We start from the raw sequence: 10,000 nt of genomic DNA, 5'->3' as shown, positions 1-10,000 counted from the left end.
TCATCTTGGGTCTTCCTAGAAAATTCTGACATTCTTAGCACCTAGTTTAAATTTCTTTTGAACTGTACAAACTATTTAAAGTCCGTGTTTTAAATAGATTTAAGCCTTCATTCATATTTACCAAGGAAATGTGATTACTAGTATTGCATTGTGCATTGCTCATAACTTTCTTTTAATTCTGAAATGTTGGTCTTTCCAGGTTCTGGAAGCGGAAGCTGAAGCTGAACAAAATGTTCATCTGTATACAAGGTAAGAAATGGATATTTATGCACGTACAGGATGGTATACCACTAATCGATTACCAGGTTATGCACCTCTGTCTTACCTGGGTTTGTCAATAGTGGCAGAGAAAAAAAGGGTTTCCAGCGGAACCTGATGTTTTCATCTTGGGTCTTCCTAGAAAATTCTGACATTCTTATCAAAGCATTTTGTACCTTTTGTAAATGTAAGTGTCTTGTATTTGTGGTTGTAATATCCAGCTTCTAATAGCTGTGTATTTTCAATATACTTTCCGGTAATTATAAAATTACCAAGATTGTTTTAATCTTTTATTTAGATTTTGAGGTGGGAGGGGGATTTAAGGACAGATCAAATATAGGATGGATAACTTTGACAAATGCCATGTGAAATCTGCAGTGGAAAGTATAGACGAATGGTGCATTTACCTAGCACCTACTTTTACGTTGGCTAGTTCAGTGCTGCCATTTTGTAGTAACTGTCAGCCTTCAAAATGGAAGTTGATTTTGCTTCCTTCAGAAATAAATTTCCTGTTTGATACTTAGTTTATATATGTACTTACAGCTTTGCACTTACAGCTTTGTGGAAGTTTATAACAAGCTTGCTTTCTTAAAGTTAAAACCAAATATCAATTTATTAAACATGTAAAAAATGTGCCAATGACTAATACATAGCAACTCCATATCCAGTGGAGTCTTAATCCTTCTTGTATGCCAGAGGTCAGTTTTAATGGTTTTAATTTTCATTTTTCAGGACTTGCAGGATGCAGCTAAAGTGTTTGGATGATACCACTAACAAGTGGCTTAGGTCCTACATTTCTGAATGCTCAGGCTTTGGTAAGTTCGAATAATTTTTTTTGCAAATTGAGGCAGTTTGTTAAAGATTGTATATTTCGTAATTTAATGAATAATTGTATGAGGGGTAACTCTCCGTATGTTTTTGCATTTGTCTAATAGCAGCTTTGTTTTAATACTGGTTGCTAAGAAGAAATTTAGTGCTCAGATTTTTTACATGGAGGAACCCATTTGATATTTTTACCATTATTACGTTCATGGGGCCCCAATTTTTAAATCGATATACGGATGAAATGGGAGGGTTCGCAAAATTTTGTCTGAAGTTTCAAGATTGAAATATCTCCTGCCTGTCTGATTTTTAGATTGAGAAATCTAACTTTGCAGTAGATGTAACATGGCAGTAATCCAATTTCTTCCAATTCCAGATACGAGGCATAGAGCATGGAATTAGAGGTAAGCTTATTTTCATTAAGTGGTAACATGTTAATACACATGATGAATATTTTACAAACTAGAGTCTCCGAATTAGTATGAGGACAGCAGCAATCTGAAGAATATCAGAACTTGGTACATCGATACTTTCTGCCAATTTTCTTAAATTTGACTTTAATTTCAGGTGTTGTCCATGTGGAAAGAATTGGAAAACTTACAATGTAAATTTTGAAGACCGTCTGTCTGTTTGATAGGTAAGTTCAAGTATTTTAGGAAAACCAAAAGTATTTAATGATGACATTAAGATAGGGACATATGATAAATGTGATTATTTATCAGTGGGAATCTTTCTGAAAGTAATCTATTATTCGTATTTTGTTTAGAAGAAAATGGTTAGTAACCAACCTTTCTATTTACAGATGGCAAGATGACTTTCCTTGAACTCAGAGGATCTCTCCCATGTTTCAACATGTTTCAACTCCTTGAGAAACAACTATAGAAAGGTAATTCCAGTCTGTCAGCTTTGGACCTGCTCAATATAACTACTATAATGATGACAAGAAGATAGGGACATATGATAACTATGATTATTTATCGTTGGGAATCTCTCTGAATGTATTATGAAAAACATTAAAATGAAGTTAAAGTAAGTGAATGTTGCTTATTGTTTGCTTGTTGCAGGGAGGCTGAATGTGCAGCTAAGGACCTTGCTGGAGTGAGTGTAAGTTATTTGCCAATGATCCTTAGTTATCTGAAATACTTGTATTATGATGACAAGAAGATAGGGACATATGATAACTATGATTATTTATCGTTGGGAATCTCTCTGAAAGTACTTGGTCTAAAAATGCAAAAGATCTGAACTTCTTGTCTATATAATAGAACAAAAATTCTTGCAGATGCTCTATCATCACTGCAGAAAATAGACCAGAGAATCCTTTCCTCAAAGGTTTGTGCTAAACCAGATGCTGAAAGCTGCAATTCATAAGATAGAAGATGGAACAAATGATTTCTTGTCTGTTCCGTTATGCATCAGGCCCTGTGTGTAGGTAAGGTTTCAAGTGTTATTATTTTTGGATTTTCAGTTGTACAATGCTAGGTTTTAAGATTTTATGTAATACAAGTAGTGTAACCGACAGGCCCGCTACTGGTCCCTAAAGTTGTAAAATGTGATATATATGCACATGTCAGCATCTGGTGTGACAAGACTGCTATCCAGATTTTTATTTTGTGCAAGATAAAATCTGATCCCCCGTTTGAGCAAGCTGCATCTTGCTGCAACACTTAGTATCAGAAACATTGGAATATATTTTAATGTATAACCATTTTTATTTGGTGTGTCTTGGGACTTAATTTTTGTTTAATGCTTTCAGATCCATCCCAGTTGTATGTCGCAGGAATGGGGTATAATAAGGTTCGTTGATTATTACATTCTTGACAGTATAATTTGACTGAAAATGATGCTTTACACTATCTTTCGGCTGACTGCCATTGATGATAACTTTTATACTGAACAATTATTTTTCTTTCATTATAGTACTTTTGTTACTTGGAATTTGATTTTAATTTTATTCACTTCTAGGTTTCAGATGGAGTTGCTGTAGATGTATCATATGCTGAGAGATCCTGGCAGTGGCTGGCAAGGCTGTGAATCCTGTTCTGGAAATGCCTTACATTTGATGTTAGTCTTTAGAAGATTTGAGGAGACAATGCCAACCAGGATATTTCAGTGTTGGAACAGTTTGTACTGACATTGCTTCAGATGCTCAAGGCTCTGGCAGTCCTTTTTTTCCCACTGCTTGTAAAGTTAACAAAGGTCTTGGTAACCTCTAGACTGGTTGAAGATTCTGAATAAATGTTCATAAATTATTCCTGGAATTTTTTTATCCTATGTATATTTTAAATGTTAGAATAGAAAATACCTGGTTAAATAATCTTTCTTGCCTAACGGCATTGGAAACTGCAATTTTGAATGAAGTTTTTTAACACCAAGACTAAACGCCCAAAAACTTCTGTAGACTAAAAAAAAAATTGAGTATTGGTGAGGAGCATGCTTGTATTATGTCGGAAACTTTATACCCGCCCAAGGCCCATCCATAAGCTTCGTCTTTGTAGTTTTCTTTTTAATAGGTTAATATAAGCGCCAAATATACACCTTGCTGTTGCGACAGTGATCTTTTCTAATTTTCTTGGTTATCAAAGTGACGCACAGTTTTAAGTACTGATTATTAAATTTGATAGTGACTTAATATATACCCTTGGCATGCTACCTGTTCATTAATTACTTTGCGAGTGTCCCTGGGCCCCCTATCCTATGCCCGATGTGGAGCTTAGGAGATGGAATGAGGGGAGCTTCAACTAATTTTTGCATAGCCTCTTCACATTTTTTCACTTCCATCTACTGATGGATGGAAATTGAGCCCCAACATAGGGGGATCACCTAAACCTTGGACTTAAGCCCTTGCTTCCATGAACTTTGCATGGTATTTCCCCTCCCCTGTCCCTTTCTTCATCCCCCTTCTGTCCACCTAAAATGATTTGTCGGTCCTGAGTCCTCTTTCACTACCATACTATAAACTTCAGCTCTACAACCTTTGACATGTATTGTCTTAATCGTTAAAATGGGTAAATATGAGGTATCTTAATGCTGTATACCTCCCTATTCCCAGGCCCGTTGTGGTTGCAAGGGCCGGGGGCTTAATATATGGAATGAAGCCAAATTTACGGAATCGCCCCTAACGGGGACCTCAGCCCTTAACTAATATTGCATTCATACTGTTTCTATTTTCCTCGTTACTCTGTTCACTACCATTCTACCAAACAAAGATTAGAATAAACTTTTCGCTACAATACTGTATCTGTGCTGTACGACTTCCTGGGGCTTCGCACCCAAGCCTCGCCCTATTGCTATTTTGTACATCACTAATGACCTTAATTATGCGGCAGAAAATACTAAGACCTAGAAACAACTGGGTGCAAGTACTTTCAATATGAGGTTTCTGTACGATGATCAGTTCTCAAAGATAACCTCATATGAGGTATAAAAGCAAAATGTGCTAGGGTACTCGTTGGAATTGTGATTATACTATGGTGCTAAAGGATTGTTTCACAATGGGAGGGGGAAAGTGCCATAAAAGTGGTTTCCCGACAAAATAATTCATTGTTTATTTGCACCTTCGTTTTACATAATGGTAGACATTAACTGTAGTGCCTGTGCTAGCGTCCCACATCAAAGGGTTTTTAAGGGTGTCATTGACTACCTTGTGCGTCTGGCAATGGCACTGACCTTATTGCCTGTGCTCTTTACTGGCTGCGGGCACGGACAATCCAATGGTTTCCCCAGTTAAATGTGCCAGTTGGCCAACAGACTCACTTTGGGCAGTGTTCGACCGTTTTGACATGGAAGTGAAAGACAAGAGAACCTAAAGGTTTGAATTTTACAAAAGTCCAGTAATCCAGAGTATACTACACAATAGTTTAAAAGTTTACTTTCTTATCTCGCCAGGTCTTCGGATTTTAATAACTTTCTACAATGACTGCATTGAAGCGAGGGAGTAATGCATGTAAATCCTAGTAAAACCGAGCACACAAGATTTTCCACTAAATTAATTAGTAACATATCTATCAGAATCTTTATATAAATATCAGTTAACATTTAGTTGATAGCGTCTTGGGTATTAAATATAGAAGATTGGAGTCTAGAAATTTAAGCTTCTCTTGGGCTAGAGGCTTTCTACCTTAAAATGCAGATTATCAAAACACATTTCATCATCATAATTTATTTTGGATAAAGATACAAAATATTTTCATAGATAAAGTACAGCAAAGGCTGCCACTGTTGCTGCAACAAATCTGAAATGAGAAAATAAAGTTTACTAACCAAATTTTAAAATTTAAACAAATTACACATTTTTGTTTATCAGTAAGAAAAAATTTCATCAATGGCAATCAGCCGAAAGATAGTGATAAGCATCATTTAAACTTAGTGAAATATTTGCCTTGCTACGTTCAAAGTGCAGACCAATCAACTTATAAGCATTTTACAATAAAGTTCTGCTTTTATTTGGATGATAAATCAAGATCAATTTTAGGAAACCAGATGCTGACACGCCAACATTATATTCACTATTAAAATAGGTTTTAATATCTTATTCCCTAGATATCAGTTTTCAAAACTGCATTCTTTAAACCCGATCTCGGGTAAAGTGCCCAGCTTTTGGATAGCTTGAAAAGTTAGTTACTAAAGACTATCAAAAAATCTTACCTTGTAAATCAAGAATAGCTGATTTTTAAATATGGAAAATTCAACCTGCAAAAAGAAAAAAAATGGCGTGTTATTAAATGGTCATAATGATTAAGATGGTGGATACAGGTTTTTAACAATGTATCACATTTCCCGAGGTAGATGTCTCAAGTCATCTACCTACAGTAGGTCACGAGATTTTGTCTACCCCAATTTACTGACCAGAACTTCTACAGAAGAAAACCCTGTGGATGAACTGGGGCAATTGCATACATTTTGTTCATCATACAAAATAAACTATTTATGTAGATTATCCAATTCCAATTAAAAAAATTTTAGAAACAAGAAATTTTACTCACAAAAGCAGTGCAGGCCTGTTCAGCTTTGCTGTACCATCTTATTTCACTTTAAGGTTTGGTCATTGCCATCTGCAAAAGATTATGCAATACAGTAAAAAGGTTACATACACATGCTCTATAAACAAGATATCAAACCTTTTTTGTCAGCCAGGCAGGAGATATTTCATCACATATTTCAGCTTAAATATTGCGAACCATCTCCAGTTTCATCCTTCGTTATTAAATGGAATAAAGTAGGTCTAAAGTAGCAACAGCTATTTAATAAAATTAAAACTAACTTACCACATTTCTGCACTTCATTCTCTTACCTGTATGTAGTGGATTATAAAAGGTCCAACTAATATATGGCAGGTGGGCTGAAGTTCATCTCGTAAAGACTGGTAGTACCATTTGAGGACAGAAGTTTCCAACTTTCCTTTGAAGCAAATGTGGTATACAAGGGGCCTCACCCTGCTAAGATCACCCTGGAAAGGATTCAATTCTAATTAATACATGCCTAGAATAATTTTTTGAAGCAACCATAATTCAATAATCTGTGCAAGGGTTATCAGAGAAGACCCTAATATACAATAGGGTCTGCTGATAACCCTCAAATTATCTTGCCACTTGTATACAACAGGAAAACATGGAAGCATTTCTCCTGCCCTTTGAGAATGGCGTAAATGCAAATATACATATACATAAAATAAATGTATTGTAGATACAAGAATCTCTTACCTAATAATTTAAAACTGATGTGGGGGGATAGAACGGAAGTCAAATCTACACCCCTTAAGAATTCTGCATCGTCTCGCAGAATCCAGATACCCTGAAAATAATGCTACGAATTAGTACAGTAATTCATTGAAGTCATTTTTATTGACTGAATAAATGCAGTGTTTGGGTTATCTAGGAAGAACCAAGATACTGGATACAAGGCTCCGCTGGTAACCCTTATTTCTCTACCACTCTTGCAAAAGTAAGCAAACATAGGTAATACCTACTGATCGAGGGTGGCACAATTAACAAATATAGATCTTACCACCTATACTTCAGTTAATAAAATAAAGCAACAAGAATTTTTAATATTGCATAATAATAATTACTGTATGCATTATGCATGAAGATGAGAAAAACTTAAAATACATTTGAATTTTTTCTGAAAAGAATTGAAAAGATGGAATTTGGCTAAAAGAACTTATTGTAACTTGGTTTTCAGCTCAAAAACACAGATTAAGACTAATATAGAATACTTAGGAAAAGTTTATGCTCAATACTTTATGGCAAAAAGATGATTACAGATGAAAAGAAAACTTGCATATATACCTTCAGCCTAGAAGTGTGCGCTGCTTTCCAAAGTCAGGATTACGTTCCACTGTAAAAGCAAAACTATTCAAACATTGCAACTTGCAAAGACAGCAGCTGCAGTAACTGCATTATTTATTTCAGATAAAAATTATCCTCACACGAATTCAGAGACTCTAGTTTGGTAAAAAAGTTCATCATTTTACTTCATGAACATGCTTCAATCCTATTAACAAAAGTTAACTCACGCAAGAAATTAAATCACAAATCTAAAGTTTCCAAGATTCTTACTTTTCTTCATGCCAGGTATCAAGAGCCCTGTCTGTAGACCTGTCTGTAAACTTCCAATCATCTGGAAATGGAAAAAAATATATATCAATCTAGTGCAATATGATTAGACAATCAAACTGTAATTAAAGACTTCAGAATTAAAATTGTCCTCACATTTTTCAGAGACTCTAGTTTGTAATATTCATCATAAAAAAAAAAATCTAGTATATTTTACTTTAATGCTAAGCTACTTGTGCATCCTTACCTTTTCAAACCATCGAGGTGAAATACAAGGCTTCATCGCTAGAGGAAGAAGAAAGGGAAAGGATTAATACCATAAAATTGAAGATATTTTACACCCTTTATTTATATTTTCAGCTTCTAATTTCTCCTCACATAGTTTCGGAGACTCTAGTTTGTTGTGATTCATCATTCAGTAAATAACATGCACATTTCATTTTAACATTAAACAATTAGTTAAACTAGTCACTGGAAAGCAGAAAAGTTGTTACAACATAAACTAAACACCATTCAAATGGAGGGGGGGTAGGGGATACAACTTAAATGATGGAAGGTATTCAACAGTTTTACACTTTACTGCATCATCTCATCTGAAATGAGAACATTTTCATCACAATCCCTTACCATTTTAACCAAAAGCAACATCTGTTCCCATTTCCTAGAATTTCTACTGACAAATAACAGCTGGGAATTAGGCATGAATACTCTCCATATACACAAGAGTTGAATAATATTCTTTTTTCTTTAAATGGCCTACCATAACGAGGCAAGATACAAAAATCTAATCATAAGGCAAGTATCATGCTTATGCAACCTGATCCATTTTCTTCTAAGCTCAGTGGTTTGGTCAATCTGCACACTCATCCATGATTTGCTTTTAACTTTTCACACAGTTCACTACCAGTCCTTTCCTTATCTTTCACTCTTCGCCTTGTTTCATCTCCCTGGCAACTTTCTTCACCCTTCTTGTCATACCACTTTTTTGCTAACCACTTCCCCTTCATGCTTTCCCGAGCTTCATTATTCCAGCACCTAGTCTTTAGTTCCTTCCTCTGTTCAGAAGTCACACAAACTTCATTCCTACCAGTCTCTCTAACAATGGCTGCAGCAGTCCCATCCTGTTTCTCCTTGCTACCTGGTACTACTCTTGCTACCACCATTTTCCTTGGTTTAGCCCTCTCTCTCTCATTCAACAATCTCATCCTGCACACCAAAAGCTGATGGGGTCTAGCCAAGTCCTCCCTTAATATAACTTTGCAGTCCCCCATCTCTTTCAGGTCATATCTCCGGCACAGTATGTAGTCCACTTGTGCCCACTTGCCCTCACTCGCATAGGTGACCCGGTGCTTCTCTTCCTTCTTGAAATACGTATTCACCAGAGCCATTCCTAACCTCTTTGCAAAGTCTACCAACATCTGTCCCTCTGTATCCCTCTCCTGGACACCATATCTACCCATCACCACCTCATCACCAATGTTCCCTTCACCAACATTACCATTAAAGTCTGCCCCAATCACCACTCTTTCCATCTTCGGTATACTCTCCAGTAATTCACCTAAAGAATTCCAGAATTTTTTCTCTGCTATCTTGCAGCCCACTCGAGGGGTACATGCACTGATAATATTAATCACGAGTCCTTCAATCTTAAGCTTAACACCCAATGCCTTGGATACTTTCCTAACCTCCATTACACACTTACTATACTCTTCCTTCAGCATTACACCCACACCACTCTTCTCATCTACAACATGGTGGAAAAGCTTAAACCTCTCCCCCATGTTCCTGTCTTTCTCTTCCTCCCACTTGGCCCCTTGTAAACAAAGTACATCAAGTCGTCTCCTTTCCATCATATCAGTCAGCTCGATATCTTTCCCCGTCATTGTGCCAATATTCAATGTTGCAAGTCTCACCTCCACACTTTCACCTTCCGTATTCTCCCACTGCGACTGGACATGCCTTTGCAATCTTCTTTGCTCGACTGAACCATAGTTTCTGCTGCGGGACTGCTGGCTAATGGCACTGGCAGGGGAGAACCCACAACTTGGTTGGGAATGTTTGGAGACGGACAACATTTCATCTGGCATGGGATTTCTGACAGATGTCATCTATCCCTACGTGGGATCAGCTGTAGACTTTCTGAAATAGAGAAAAAATTTCAACCACTAATAGTAAAGCAATTTGGTTTGAATTTAGAAGTTATTAATACAGGATCTATAAATTAAATGTTCCACAGCTGAAAAAACTACATTTACTGATAAGGCAGTCTTAGACACTATGGATTACTCTCCCAACACTTGGAAAGAAAAAAACCAACTTTGAGGTTTCATCAATGGAATGTGTTGGGACTTAAGGTATAACAG

At 36.3% G+C, this 10,000-nt stretch overlaps 1 protein-coding gene and 1 long non-coding RNA gene across 2 annotated transcripts in view; one reads left to right on the top strand and one right to left on the bottom strand.

Annotated features, from left to right (window-relative positions):
- The window catches only part of LOC113810233 (uncharacterized), a 4,786-nt gene extending 1,454 nt beyond the window's left edge, over positions 1-3,332 (top strand). The window contains exons 2-10 of the mRNA XM_070114473.1: positions 200-249; positions 991-1,073; positions 1,457-1,484; positions 1,648-1,717; positions 1,883-1,966; positions 2,145-2,184; positions 2,363-2,512; positions 2,837-2,877; positions 3,046-3,332. Of these exons, the coding sequence (XP_069970574.1) occupies positions 200-249; positions 991-1,073; positions 1,457-1,482 (159 nt within the window). The 3' untranslated portion in view covers positions 1,483-1,484; positions 1,648-1,717; positions 1,883-1,966; ... (2 more) ...; positions 2,837-2,877; positions 3,046-3,332. The remainder of the gene's footprint in view (positions 1-199; positions 250-990; positions 1,074-1,456; positions 1,485-1,647; positions 1,718-1,882; positions 1,967-2,144; positions 2,185-2,362; positions 2,513-2,836; positions 2,878-3,045) is intronic.
- A 1,894-nt stretch (positions 3,333-5,226) lies between these two features.
- LOC113810234 (uncharacterized) overlaps positions 5,227-10,000 on the bottom strand; it is a 5,772-nt gene continuing 998 nt past the window's right edge. Inside the window, exons 2-10 of the long non-coding RNA XR_003476118.2 lie at positions 9,551-9,776; positions 7,885-7,922; positions 7,641-7,701; positions 7,371-7,419; positions 6,783-6,873; positions 6,374-6,529; positions 6,066-6,134; positions 5,728-5,772; positions 5,227-5,315 (exon numbers count right to left, since the gene is read on the bottom strand). This is a non-coding gene — a long non-coding RNA (uncharacterized lncRNA). The remainder of the gene's footprint in view (positions 5,316-5,727; positions 5,773-6,065; positions 6,135-6,373; positions 6,530-6,782; positions 6,874-7,370; positions 7,420-7,640; positions 7,702-7,884; positions 7,923-9,550; positions 9,777-10,000) is intronic.

This window comes from Penaeus vannamei, chromosome 36, assembly GCF_042767895.1.
Source record: "Penaeus vannamei isolate JL-2024 chromosome 36, ASM4276789v1, whole genome shotgun sequence".
Taxonomy (NCBI): domain Eukaryota; kingdom Metazoa; phylum Arthropoda; class Malacostraca; order Decapoda; family Penaeidae; genus Penaeus; species Penaeus vannamei.
The sequence above is the reverse complement of the archived record's forward strand: the minus strand, read 5'-3'. Positions and strand labels throughout refer to the sequence as shown.